At 41.8% G+C, this 14,485-nt stretch overlaps 1 protein-coding gene and 1 long non-coding RNA gene across 6 annotated transcripts in view; one reads left to right on the forward strand and one right to left on the reverse strand.

Moving 5' to 3' along the window:
* LOC111522162 overlaps positions 1-5,102 on the reverse strand; it is a 53,350-nt gene extending 48,248 nt beyond the window's left edge. Inside the window, exon 1 of the long non-coding RNA XR_002725182.2 lies at positions 4,541-5,102. This is a non-coding gene — a long non-coding RNA (uncharacterized LOC111522162). The remainder of the gene's footprint in view (positions 1-4,540) is intronic.
* Positions 4,423-14,485, forward strand: part of PDK1 (pyruvate dehydrogenase kinase 1) — a 95,234-nt gene continuing 85,171 nt past the window's right edge. For 3 of the 5 annotated variants that reach the window (XR_002725180.2, XR_002725181.2, XM_023185969.3), the window contains exons 1-5: positions 4,423-4,798; positions 7,146-7,287; positions 10,702-10,773; positions 12,977-13,161; positions 13,449-13,544. Coding sequence is in view for 3 of the 5 variants with exons in the window: in XM_023185969.3 (XP_023041737.1) it covers positions 4,603-4,798; positions 7,146-7,287; positions 10,702-10,773; positions 12,977-13,161; positions 13,449-13,544 (691 nt within the window). In the remaining 2 variants the exon portion in view is untranslated. The remainder of the gene's footprint in view (positions 4,799-7,145; positions 7,288-10,701; positions 10,774-12,976; positions 13,162-13,448; positions 13,545-14,485) is intronic. The other 2 variants (XM_023185971.3, XM_023185970.3) reach the window with 2 other exon arrangements.

The raw sequence follows: 14,485 nt of genomic DNA on the forward strand, positions 1-14,485 counted from the left end.
GAGTGCTCACGCTGTGAACAGTCTTTGCAATCTTCTGCCTCCTCCCCTTCCCCTTTGCTCTACAAAGTGAATTCCTCTCCTAGCTTCCTGTAAAGCTATTCTGAGCCTTCCCTAGAGATCTCTCCTTCCACTCCAGCAGCATTTCAAAGCACTTACTCCAGATAAAAACTATGTTTTTGCTAAATAAATCCTGGTGAATAGGATGCCCTCGTCTCACTACACAAGTAATTACCTGAATCAAAGTACCCTTTAAAGAAAGAAGGCAAATGTATATGGAGAAAAATTATGCTTCAGTGGAATATTATGTACAACTTTTCAGGATATCTGATTCTGATTCACTGTCTTTGAGCTATTTTACAACTCTATAAATTGCAGATGAATGGTAACAACACACACAATTCTTACCTATACATGTGCAAATAAATTCTGTCAGGCAGAAGGGCAATTCTCCCTGATTCCCAAGGAAAGAGCCAGTTTTACAGCCTTTGCAAATTTTTCTGTATTCCTGTTTTTTCACTTCTCCTTTGAACTGGCTACACTATCTTCACTGGTTCCCTCGTTTAATTAATGTATTAAATAAAATTTGACACATGTTCATTTTATAGCTGCGTGATAGTCATTATGTCACCTTTTTTGAAAATTATCTTTCCAGCATATCAAAAAGGGTTCTAGGGCAGGAAATGCTAGCACACTCAAAAGGGAAATTGATTAATTAATGAAGGGACTATTTACAGGAGTGTGGGCAGAATTAAACCTCCAGGGCTGGTGAACACCTAATCAGCAACAGAGAAAAATTAGTACTATCTCTAGGGATACTGGACAAGGGTAGGAAGCTGTGGCCATGCTTGAACACAAATTATAGCCTTGAAGAAAGGTGTGGGGGGGGGGAATATCATGACTTTTCTTTCGTCTTCTGAATCTCATGAAGCCAGAGGGTACTGGGAACAAGGTGACACAGTTTACTTGTTTTCTATTGCTTTTTCCATTCCTTTCAGTCACATCAGTCCAACATGGATAATAAATTCTCAGTGAATTTACAGGGGCTGGCCCGTCTGCTACATAAAAATTTTTCTATAGAAGCTTACAGTATGATTATACTTTATATCTACATGTGTGTCTTAGTCTGTTAGTGGTACTGTAACAAAATATTTCAGTCTGGGTAATTTATAAGCAATAGAAATTAGTTTTCTTACAGTTCTAGAGGCTGGGAAGTTCAAGATCAGGGTGCCAGAATTCAATGTCTGGTAAGGGCTTTCTTGCTGTATCTTCATGTAACCACCCAATAGGTTTTTCTTGCCTGCTGCCCAGATAGAGCCAATTTATCAAGACAAAGAGTTTAATGCCTGTGGAGCTGGCTAAATGGAAGATGAGAGTTTTACTACTATTCAAATCAACCTCCCAGAAATTCAGAGGCTAGGGTTTTTTAAAGATAGTTTGGCAGACAGCAGGTTAGAGAATGGGGAATGCTGATTGGTTGGGTCAGGAATAAAATTATAGGCAGTCGAAGCTGTCATCTTATGCTTAGTCAGTTTCTGGGCGGGGGCCACAAGACCAGATGAGTCATTTTACTTATCTGTGTGGTTCTACCTGGTCCATTGGAATTCAGGGTTTGAAAAATAACTCAAACACCAACATTAGGTTTTATAATAGCAATGTTATCTATAGGAGCAATTGCGGAGGTCAGTGATCTTGTGGACTCTGACTGCATGACTCCTGAGTTATAATTTCTAATCTTGTAGCTAATTTGTTAGTTTACTTATTTTTTGAGACAAGGTCTCGCTCTGTCATACAGGCAGAAATGATGTGGCAGGATCTTGGCTCATTGTAAACTACACTTCCTGGGCTCAACTGATGCTCCCCATGAAGCAGGCACGTGCCACCATGCCCAGCTAATTTTTTTCATTTTTCGGAGACAAGGTCTATGCTGCCCAGGCTGGTCTCGAACTCCTGGACTTATGCAATCCTCCCACTTTGGCCTCCCAAAGTGCTGGGATTACAGGCGTGAGCCATTGTGCCCTGCCTAATTTGTTAGTTTAACAAAGGTATTCCGGTCCCCAGGAAAGCTGGGGGTTTGTTTCATGGAGGAGCTGTTATCTTTGTTTCAAAGTTAATATATAAACTAAATTCCTCACAAAGTTAGTTTGGCCTATGCTCATGAATAAACAAGGGCAGCTTGGAAGTGAGAAGCAAGGTGGAGTTGGTTAGGTCAGATCTCTTTCACTGTCAGAATTTTCTCACTGTTACAATTTTTCAAAGGCCGTTTCACTCACATGGTAGAAGAGATGGTAGGAACAGACTCACCCCCTTAGGCCCTTTTATAAGGCTCTGCCCTCATGAGTTAATTCCCTCCTAAAGGCCCCACCTCTTAATACTACCACGTTGATAATTAAGTTTCAATACAGAAATTTTAGGGGACACATTCAGACCATAACAGAAAATATAGCTCTTTATTAAAGTTCTCAAAAGTTCTCTCCAGTTTCTGGACCCAAAGTCTTTGACTAAGAAGCAAAAGTTGACACCACTTAATATGTGCTTTTATATGCACATTCTCCATATATTGGTTGAAGCATGGTGACTATACTTTGGAGAAAAGAAAAAGCACTTTATACAACAGTTGATTCCTTCCTGGGGGAAAAAATCTTGCTAAAATAGTCTCCAAGTTTCTGCTGGGCCTTTGTGCTTTCACATAAATTAATGTTCAGCTGAGCATCTTGACATGCTCAGGCAGAAAGCAGCAAAATTGCAAATAGGGATTGGGGAAGCTGAATAATGGTGTGCATGATAAAGTGACAAGATTTTGGAGCTCAGGGAATAATCTAGAAGGAAGGAGAGAAGAAAGGAGAAGGCAACCTGAGAAGCTGGAGTAGAGCTGTGGAAGTGTTTGATGGATTATTTTAAGAATGTGTAATATTCAACTTAAAATTGTTTTCTTCATTCCTACTTGGGCACTGCAGAAGAAGGGTGGGAAGCAGAAGGGGGCCATTCAGCCACCAATGAGGTGGTGACATCATCAACATTCCCAAGCACATCCCATTGAAATGTACTTCAAGAAGTGTGCCCCTCGGGCACTCGGCAAAGATATCTGGAAATTTGCCAAGAAAGAGATGGGAACTCCAGATGTGCACACTGATACCAGGTTTGACAAAGCTGTCAGGGCCAAAAGAATAATGTCCCATACGGTATCCACGTGTGATTGTCCAGAAAAACATGAGAATAAAGATTCACCGAAATGTGAAAGGAAAATAACATGGGCCCCAAAATCACTGAGCTAAAGGGAAAATTCAAGCTGGGAACTGCTCAAGGCAAACCTGCCTCCCATTCTATTCAAAATCATCCCTCTGCTGAGATAGATGCATATCTGATTGCCTCTTTTGGAAAGGCTTATCAGAAACTCAAGACTGCAACCATTTGTCTCTCACCTACCTATAACCTGGAAGCCTTCCTCCCTGCTTCAAGTTGTTCTGCTTCTTACATATAGAGACGCACGTGTTCTCAACTTTGCCAAGATAAACTTTATACATTAATCGAGACTTGTCTCAAACTTTCGGGGTTCACAAAACTACGTACCCGTTACACTTTCTAAAACCTACAGTGTGGGAGAAGAACTGCTGATACTCGAATACGTCAAATAGTTACAAAACCGCTAAAAACCGTTGTTTTCTCTCAAACTTTTGGTAAAATGTGCTTCAGGGAAAACACAGGTAAGTGGTTCTGATAAAATCTTAATAAGGACATAATTTTAAAAAGCAATAATGGTAAAAATAAATCCCATTTACTATCTGGTATGTCCCCCGCATTGTGTCAACAGAGACAGCTCTACTACCCACGTCAGAGCAACTGAGGCAGATATTACGCTCCTTTTTTAGGTAAAGAGATGGAGGCTCAGAGAGATTAAATAGCTCACTCAAAGGCACACAGCCAGTACCAGGCAGTACGTCTCTGTGATACTATTTAGGACCACACGTCCCACTGTTCAGCATTCGTATTTACGTACCACTGTTTGGCAAGCGGGGACTCCTGAAGCTCTCTGACCCTGGAAAATGTGTGGCTTGCGTCACAGAGAAGCGTTTTTAGAACATGCTCGCAGCAGGACACCGCGGAGTCTGCAAGCGGAGGGCCACCCTGTCCTTGAGCCTTTTGGCTGAGACTGGGAAAGCAGAGGAAGCAGAAAGGTGGCATTTGTTTCAAAAGGGCGCGGGAAGGGGACGCTCCACACCGCCTCGCCTCTTAGTGTCCCCGGTCCCGTCACCCGACATGTACGGTGACGACTGCCACACGTACCACACACCTCGCCGGCCGGGGCGGGATCTGGGCGCCGGCCTGGCGCGCGCTCTTCACCTCCTTCCCCGCGGGGCTGGGCCGGACTCCGGCGAGGGGACGGGCCCCGAGAGCGCCCGCCCCCTTTTCTCTCCCCGCCTCCTTCCTGCTCCGCATCCCGCCCAGCGGCGCAGGGGGCCGGGCTCCGGCGAGAGGGGTGGGGCCACGCGGGTGACAGCCGCTCCCCTCCCCTCCCCTGCTGCCCGCCACGTCCCTCACGTACCACTCGGCGGAGGCGCGGAGAAACGTGGCGTCCGGGCTCTGGTTTCTCTAGCGCGGCTCGGCATGAGGCTGGCGCGGCTGCTTCGTGGAGCCGCCTTGGCAGTCCCGGGCCCGGGGCTGCGCGCCGCCGGCCCCAGCTGCACCTTCAGCTCGGACTCGGGCTTTGGCCCGGCGTCCGAGCGCGGCGTTCCGGGCCAGGTGGACTTCTACGCGCGCTTCTCACCGTCCCCGCTCTCCATGAAGCAGTTCCTGGACTTCGGTGAGTGCGGCCCGGACTTCGGGCCTTTGTGCGCGGTCCCAGGGGGGGAGCTGCGGCCCCTGCCCCAGGCCCGGTCGGCGCCGGCCAACTCTCGCCTGAGGCGCAGTCCTCCTCCTCAGTGTTTCCGCCCCCAGCGCCTTAGGTGCTTCCTTCCTCCCTCCGAGTGCCGGCGCTGGCTGACGGCGTAAATACCGGTGGGCGTGTGGCTTTGATCGTATTGTTGAAAACAAACCAGCTGGGCCGCGGAATGACCTCCCGCCTTCCGGCGCACGTGTGCAGGTGCGCGCTCGGCCAGGCCCCTTCCGAGGAGGCGCGCCCGCGTGGGAGGCCGAGCGTGGACACTCCCGAGAATCGCTTTTGGATTCCGCGCAGTGATGATGAATGCCCAGTTTTGCATATGATGTTTGCATAGAATTGGCGTGATGATAGGCAAGGCAGGTTATAACTGGCCCAGGGTTTCTTAGAATGTTTTCCTTGCCAGTGGCGTAAAATTGTTTGCACCAACAGCACATTTCATCATCAGCAAGTAAGTCTTGAGCACGTGTTGAGTGCATGAGGACAGGATGCTGTGAAGTTTACCAGATTATCCTTGTTTTCTCGAGAAGCTGTTAAACAGATTGCAGAAGGAATTGCATAGTTAGGCATTTTAACTTTTACTTCCCATTTACCTATAAAGGCAATGAGGGGAAAAGGGAAAACCGTAATGAATTCATAAAATTTGAGTACAAAGGTTATCTTCTGCATTGTGACTTCTGCATTGAATGATACCTGCATGGTTGACAACTTTGTCTTAAAACTGTGGTTTACAGTGGCATAATTTTTGGGTCAAAGCCTTAAGTTTTTGTTTTTACTTTAAAATGACCCTAGTTCGACGAAGGGGCGAATTTGGTGGTGTTCATAAGTATGCCATGAAACTTTCACAAGCTGTTTTCCTTTAATACCTTGATTTCTGCTATTGACAATCTAGTTTTTGCTAACTAGATTGCTAACGTTTTCTCTGCTAAAGCAGCAAGAATAGTAAGCTTAAAATACATTACTGGAATAATAAGACCTTTTAGTTTAATATTAAGTGGAGCTGTTTGCCAAAGGACATTCTACAATGATTCTGCTTAGGAAGTGATATGGGAGTGGAGGGGTCAGGAGACTTTACAGTAACCAGACAATTGAATAGGACCTACTTGAAGATGGTGCTAACAGGCAGTGGTGGTTTTTGCTTTCTGTTGCTTGAAAGCTTTCCTCTGCACTTACTCTTTTTTCCCGTGTGTGTGTGTGTGTGTATATATATATATTTTTTTTTTTTTAAATAGAAATGGGGTCTTGCTATGTTGTCCAGGCTGGTCTCAAACTCCTGGGCTCAAGCCATCCTCCCAGCTTGGCCTCCCAAAGTGATTATAGGTGTGAGCCACCACACCTGGACTCCACTTACTCTTTGCTTACTGTAATTAGCATTTGTGGTTCTATATGGAATCAGTGAATCTTCATATGCAAACATCAAAATTTTCCTCTTTTCTTTTTGTTTGAGACAGGGTTTTACTGTCACCCAGGCTGGAGTGCAGTGGTGCTATCATAGCTCACTATAACCTTACTTTTTTGCCTGAGCCTCCCAAGGCTAGAACTACAGGCAAGCACAACCACGCCCAGCTGTTTTTTTTTTTTATGAATATGAGGTCTCATTGTGTTGCCCAGGCTGGTCTTGAACCCCTGCGCCCAAACAGTCCTCAAGCCTCGGCCTCGCAAAGTGCTGGGGTTATAGGCATGAACCACTGTGCCTGGCCCCCTGTTTTTAATTTATTTTTTTAAGGCTAGTCAAGTGAAGCAGTGGGAGTGGAGAAGGAACAAAGAAATCTGTAACTGGTCGTAATCAATTAGTCATAAATACCACTGCATTCAGACCACCTTAAAGTTTCTGTTTCTTAGACAGACATTAACTCTTTTTAAACCTAGAGTTAGAAAACAGATTTTCTATAGGAGCAACAGGGTGTACAGGCTAGACTTTTTCAGGTTCTGCTGTTAATTTTATAAAGCCTTGCTCAGAAATGCCCAGTTTACCCAACTTCTAAAATGGGTCATCACTATGAGGATGCAAGTTAGGGAGACAAGGTTATCGTAATTGCTGTACAGAGCCATTGGAATGTCAGTAATTGGAATGTCATAACTCTGGAGACTGGGTTATCTCATCCCTCACCTCCCACAGGCGGGGATATCTTTGCCTTCTATTCCCTGCCCCATCGTGGTGATTCTACTCCTCTGGCCTTGCCAGGTAACTGCCTCTCATTTCTCCCTGCCTCTTGCCTTCGGTTTCCTTATGGCTTTTACTTACTGCTTTACACATCATGTTTGGTTTCAGGATCAGTGAATGCTTGTGAAAAGACCTCATTTATGTTTCTGCGGCAAGAGTTGCCTGTCAGACTGGCAAATATAATGAAAGAAATAAGTCTCCTTCCAGATAATCTTCTCAGAACACCATCCGTTCAATTGGTACAAAGCTGGTAAGATTCTCATCTTGTGTTTGCAATTTGATGGAGTTGTGGTGGACTCTATTCAAGGTTATGGCAAATGCTTTTTTTACTCTTCAGTGGAATCTTTTACTCTTCAGTGGAATCTTTTTTTTTTTTTTTTTTTTTGAGAGGGAGTCCTGTTTTTAGGCCAGGCTGGAGTGCAGTGGCGCAATCTCAGCTCACTGCAACCTCCAACTCACTGGTTCAGGCAATTCTCCTGCCTCAGCCTCCCGAGTAACTGGGATTATAGGCATGTGCCACCATGCCCAGCTAATTTTTGTATTTTTACTAGAGACAGGGTTTCACCATGTTGGCCAGGATGATCTCGATCTCCTGACCTCGTGATCCGCCGGCCTTGGCCTCCCAAAGTATTGGGATTATAGGCATGAGCCACCGTGCCTGGCCAGAATCTTAAGGTAGTAGCAGTATTCTCCTTTTTTTGGCTGGGGGCAGGTGGGGGCAATGTATTTGGGCTTGTGCCCTGAATCCTGGACTCTGCAACTCCTTGATTTTGAGAAAACCAATCAGAACTGCACTGAAATACAGATGCTAAATTTAGGATTTATGTTAGTATATCTGCAAGGATATTATGAGGAAAATGTCTACAATTTGTTGATGACTAGGTATTTATGTATATTGCCTTTAATCCCTTTAACAACCTTGCACAGTAGGTATGAGTCTCTCCATTTTATTCATTGTTGTTATTTTTATTTATTTATGTATTTTTTTTTTTTTTTTAAATGGAGTCTTGCTCTGTCACCCAGGCTGGAGTGCATGATCTTGGCTCACTGCAACCTTTGCCTCCTGGGTTCAAGCGATTCTCCTGCCTCAGCCTCCAGAGTAGCTGGATACAGGCATCTGCTACCACACCCGGCTAATGTTTGTATTTTTAGTAGAGACAGAGGTTTCACCATGTTGGCCAGGCTGGTCTCAAACTCCTGACCTCAGGTGATCCTCCCACCTCGGCTTCCCAAAGTGCTGGGATTACAGGCATGAGCCACCACTCCTAGCCTGTTTACTTATTTTTTTGAGACAGGTTCTTACTCTTACTCTGTCACCCAGGTTGGAGTGCAGTGGCGATCACAGCTCAGCTCACTGCAACCTCCACCTCCCTGGCTCAGGTAATCCTCCCATCTCAGCCTCCTGAGTAGCTGAAACCACAAGCGCGTGCCACGCCCAGCTAATTTTTGTATTTTTTAGCAGAGTTGGGGTTTTTCCATGTTGCCTAGACTGGCCTCAAACTCTGGAGCTCAAGGGATTTGCCCACCTGGGCCTCTCAAAGTGCAGGGATTGTGGTAATGAGCCGTTGTGCCCAGCCTGTTTATTATTTTTAAAATGAATTTATTTTCTTTTTAGAGACAGGGTCTCCGTCACCCAGGCTAGAGTGCAGTAGTTTGATCATGGCTCACTGCAGTCTTGACCTCCTGGGCTCAAGAGATCCTACAGCCTTAGCCTCCCAAGCAGCTGGGACCACAGCCATGCGCCACCATATCTGACGAATTCTTTTATTTTTTGTAGAGATGGGGTCTCACTTTTTTGCCCAGGCAGGTTGTGAACTCCTGAGCTCAAGCAGTCCTCTCACCTTGGCGTCCCAAAGTGTTGGGATTACAGACATGAGCCACTGCACCTGGCAGGTAAACTCTGTTTTACAGATGAGGATGCTGAGGCACATAAAGGTTAAATCTTTTGCATAAGGCAGTACCATTGATAGTGGAGTTGGGATTCAAACCCCCATTTGTCCATCTCTGCTATACCATTTTATAGTCAGAACAATGAAATATATGAAAGGGTATATGTATTTTTAATAAACTATTTACTGAAGGGTATCTTTTTATAAATTACAAAAGTTAAAACGTTTATTTTTCTGTTTTAAAACAATTAGAAGTTTTTGGAATTGTGTAGAAAAAGTGTGATCTATTCCCAAAGATGAGTAGAGATGTTAAGGGTATACACTCATGGAGCCACCTGTATACAGCCTTTGTTAATGTTATTGCTTTAAAAGTGTTGTTCTTTTAAACACTATACACTTCAAATAAATGAGCTGCCCAGAGTTAAGTCTTAAATGGAAGAAGTTTAGCTGCAGGGCATTTCCCAGTTATGATTCATGGAGATTCAAGTTTTCTTTTTGTAGGTATTATAGTGTATAGGAGAAGTTGATCTAATCTCGATTAAAAAAAGCAAAAGAAGTATGATTGCTATATATATGATAATCAGATGCTATCTAGTCCAAGTATGAAATAGTTATAAGTGTGGATTAAATGGGAAGCATTTGTTTAGGAATTATGATGGGATATAAAGGAGAAAATATAATATTCCATGGAAGATTTTTCCTGTTTTTAAAAAATTCTTCATTAGAAGTAGAATATGCTGCTTTTTGAAGCTTATCAGTCATGAAGTCTGATCGGTATCTGATGTAGGTACTCAGCTATCTCTTGGATGGAGAACATAGTTGTTCTTACCAATTAAGAGGAAATTAAGGGTTAAAGCAAAGCAGCAGCTGCTATCAGAATCCGTTAACTTTGGAATGCATTAAGACATACTGCTTGTCAGAAACAGCTTTCCAAACCAACAGATGGAATTACAGGTTTTTAAAGCACTTTCATTGCTCTTAGATGCCTGTTAAGTTAGGGCAGTTGCAGATTAAGTGCTTACAGCTAAGTAATGGTTCCCTTACACTGTCAAAGAAAGTAATTCAGTAATAGCAAGTTATTTTTAGCTCTGGCCCGGCAGTGCCATTGTACTCGCCTGCAAGACCATCAGAAAATCATTTGGCCTTCTTTATTTTGCTCATTTCTTAACAGATGCTTTGATACCTTGAATTATTAGATGAATTTAAAATCTACATTTTTATGACTTTTGTATTTTTTGTTCAGTTTAAAAGAACCATATAGTAGATTAGAGGCTATTAATAAATACTTGTTAGTTGGACATACACATGTAAAATTAAGATTTTAAAGCATAGATATTTAAAATTGAGTCTCAGAGCAAGAGAGGCTATCCTCCTTTTACCAATAATAAGACAAATTAAGTCATTTGCCCAAGATCACATAGTTATTGGTGACAGAGTCAGATCTCAGCATAATCAGTATGTATACTATAATGTACAGTGGTAAATTAAAAAAAAAAAAACATTAAAAGCCATTTTAGGCTGTAGAACTTAGAATAGAAAATCTTAAAATTCTTAAACTTGACCCATGCTTTTAGGAGAAAATGTGTACCTTCTGTTTGTTCCCAGCACTTTGCTCGAATGTGCATGGGTGTAAAAATTCTACTTCAACCATAATTTATAGCAGTACTCTAAATTAAAAATTATAAAATGCCAAAAATAGCTTTTGAGCTAAGTTTCATGATATTGAACTTTCAGAATATAAAAGAATGAACTTATCCTGTTGATCTGCATTTTAGGTATATCCAGAGTCTTCAGGAGCTTCTAGATTTTAAGGACAAAAGTGCTGAGGATGCTAAAGCTATTTATGAGTAAGTTCACTATTTTGACCCTATTCTTAAACCTATTATTAGGTCACTTTGGGGAAATTGATTAACTTTTAGGTTTCTCCTACTTTACAACATGTGATATATGTGACTATAGCGGCCCATACAGGCAGGGCAAATAACCTAATCATTAAATTTGACTAGACATAAGAAGTGCTTCGCGTTCCTTTTTAACAAAAGACAAAGTTCAGGTGTGAAGATCAATGGAAATGTAGGTGTGGCCTCAGTGGCAGTTGGACTGTTAACCTGGAGGGTGCATGCTCTTTCTAATGGACAACCACCTTCAGCCCCAGCTGATCTTTGCCATGTTAAAATACTGCCCATATCATCTGATTGTTTTCTGATTTTAAAGGAAAGCTACAAGTCTAGATTTGTAATGTAAAATCTCTTGCTTTTGAAAGATTGGCAGCTAATTAAAACATTTTTTAAAACATAGAAGGCCTATAAAACATGGTTGCAGGTTTCTAGTTTATTCTCTATGGCCTGTAAGATGATGTAAGTAATATGACAAGTTTAATAACCCATATACCGGAATTGGTAGACCAAAGTACTTGCCTTTTGCAGCTACCTGCTTACTGCAGTGAAGGGCACCGACAATGTAATGACCATCTCTTGTCCTCAGTTACACATGTTTTTTGGACTGTCTTTAAAGGGAACCGTAACACTTCATTTTTTTAAACGTGATTTTAATCTGAAAATAACGTTCAGCAAGAGTTTACTCCTTGCTTAGGTATTGAGCAGACTTTACATGAATGATGTTTTTTAATCTTTAAAACAATTCATTGAAATAATGCTGTTTGTGCACAAAGAGGGCATGTAGCTTAAGGTTACATAGTTAGCACCTGGTACAATCCAAGCAGCCTTACTTTAGAAGTAAACATGCTATAGAGCCTTCTGAAAACAGTCGTTCAGAGCTGTTGAAAATAAGTAGTCAAGCAGAATAATACAGATTTGTGTTTAAGAAAAAAAAATAAAGGAATGACTAGAATGATGAGTTGTTTGTTGTTTTCGAAGAGTTTTGTTGTTTGTATTTTGGTTTAACAGTCTTGTTTTGAAGCTTATTACAACTAGGAATTCCAAAAATGTTTTAAGCAGTGGAAACATCATTGGAATAAGTTAATAGTACTCAGGATGATGACTTTGAATAGGAAAGCACTCATTTGGAAGTGTAAATTCATATGGGTTATGTTAGAACATTGGTTTTGTTACTGCATAATTAAGACTTCTTGGGCCGGGCACAGTGGCTTATGCCGGTAATCCCAGCACTTTGGGAGGCCGAGGTGGGCAGATCGTCTGAGGTCGGGAGTTCGAGACCGGCCTGACCAACATGGAGGAACCCCATCTCTACTAAAAATACAAAATTAGCCAAGCGTGGTGGTGCATGCCTGTAGTCTCAGCTACTGAGGAAGGCTGAGGCAGTAGAATCGCTTGAACTTGGGAGGCGGAGGTTGCAGTGAGCCAAGATTGCGTGATTGCACTCCACCCTGGGGAAAAAGAGCGAAACTCCATCTCAGAAAAAGAAAAAAGGATTTCTTGACTCTTTTATCTTTTATTTAGTTCTTTAACCATGCAATGTCTTCTAAGTGACAGAAATGGGAAGGCTACTAGATGATTTGAAGATTTGTCTTTTAATATAATTGTTTACTTTTCCTCTCCCATTTTATAAACTCATAGGATAAATGAAATGAGAATTCTTTTTCTGTTTTTCTGTCCTAAGTGTTCCTGCTCTCTTTGAACCCTAGGGAATAGTTCTAGAACAGGCAGGCTTTATTGGCTCATTCATCTTGATTCCTTGCAGAGCAGAGCAGGTGTTCCCTAGAGGCAAGTGCTTTGTCTTCTATGCAGAATATCTCTGGAATACCATCCTCTTAGCAAGTGCTCAGATGACCTTAGTTGATAGCAGTTAAAACCATTAACATTTTTAGGATTATGTTTTGTTACAGCCTTACTCTTAGGAAACCAAGAAAATAATTACATTTTGAAAGTTTTATTTTGGAGGTCATTATACTTCCATAGCTTTGGTATATTTTATGATTTGAAATACATTTAAATAAGTATAGGAAAACATGAACTGATTTTCCTTTTAGTAAATTAGGGATTTTTGTCTAGCATAGTTGTTAAACTTATATTTTTGTATTAAGTTTACTTGTCAAAATATTTGGCTGTTTTGACAGATGGGTTTGTTTAGCTTTACAGATACTGTGATACGGATCAGAAACCGACACAATGATGTCATTCCCACAATGGCCCAGGGTGTGATTGAATACAAGGAGAGCTTTGGGGTGGATCCTGTGACCAGCCAGAATGTTCAGTACTTTTTGGATCGATTCTACATGAGTCGCATTTCAATTAGAATGTTACTCAATCAGCACTGTAAGTGTCCTGAGTCAAGAGAAGCAGCTAAATGAGATGTGTTGGCATATTTTAAATGTATTTAGGAAACTTCTGTTTAGGTAGAAAATTTAGTTTTACCTTTTGGCTAATTAAGAGAAGTAAATAGACTGCCATCAAGAAAGGTATTTTTATTGAATGTAAAATACTGTGTTTATCCTAAAGGCAAATATTTGTTCTACTGTTTGGTACAATTTAAACACTATTCAGATTTGGAAAAGAGCATTAGGTAGTTTAGCTTATTTTGTTGGTTTTGTCTTTTTGGATAGCTTTATTGTTTGGGGGAAAAGGCAAAGGAAGTCCGTCTCATCGAAAACACATTGGAAGCATAAATCCAAACTGCAATGTAGTTGAAGTTATTAAAGGTAAATACTGACATTTCTCCTTGCAAAAAAGATACAAAAATCAAAGTTACTATTATTTCTTACTATTAAACAACTATTTGTATCATGAGATAAAATGGTAGGCACAAATGCATGGGTTTGAAAATAACCTTATAGTATTATTTGTGCATTATGTATAGGATGACTGTTTTATTGATAGAATTATAGATCGGCGAAGTTTGGTTATACCATAGAGGATATCTTTTTTGTTTTGTTTTGTTTGAGACAGTCTCACTCTGTTGCCCAGGCTGGAGTGCAGTGGTGAGATCTCAGCTCACTGTAGCCTCTGCCTCCTGAGTTCGAGCGATTGTCTTGCCTCAGCCTCCCCAGTAGCTGGAGTTACAGATGCTCAACACTACGCCTGGCTAATTTTTGTATCTTTAGTGCAGACAGGGTTTTACCATGTTGGCCGGGCTGGTCTGGAACTCCTGCCTGCCTCGGCTTCCCGAAGAGCTGAGGTTACAGGCGTGAGCCACTGAGCCCAGCTGAGGGTATCTTTCACTTAAAAAAGATTTCAAGCCTCTGCTCCCCTGTTTCTAATTCCTTACACTATGAGCAGTAATTCATAACAGGTTGGTTTGAATCGTTTCACACTTTTTTCTATTTATACCACTTGTACACATACACAATTGATATTGGCCTTACATTGTTGTTTTTAGAAAATGGGGTGCTCTGTGATTTTTCTACAAGTTTGCAGACATCTTGCTGTCTTGCTGTTCAGTACATCTGGATATACCCCAAGGTTTTGAATGGCTTTATGGAATGTATCAGTATGTATTAATTCATTCTCCTGTTGGTGTACACTTAGGTTGTTTTAATTTTTTTGTTACCATTAATACTAGCAGTTCTGCTGTGAACATCCTTAAATACATGCTTACTGTTTGGACGAACGGAGGCAGGATGGTTCACTTCCGGGTTCTTCT

The sequence above is a fragment of the Piliocolobus tephrosceles genome, chromosome 11 (assembly GCF_002776525.5).
Source record: "Piliocolobus tephrosceles isolate RC106 chromosome 11, ASM277652v3, whole genome shotgun sequence".
Lineage (NCBI taxonomy): Eukaryota > Metazoa > Chordata > Mammalia > Primates > Cercopithecidae > Piliocolobus > Piliocolobus tephrosceles.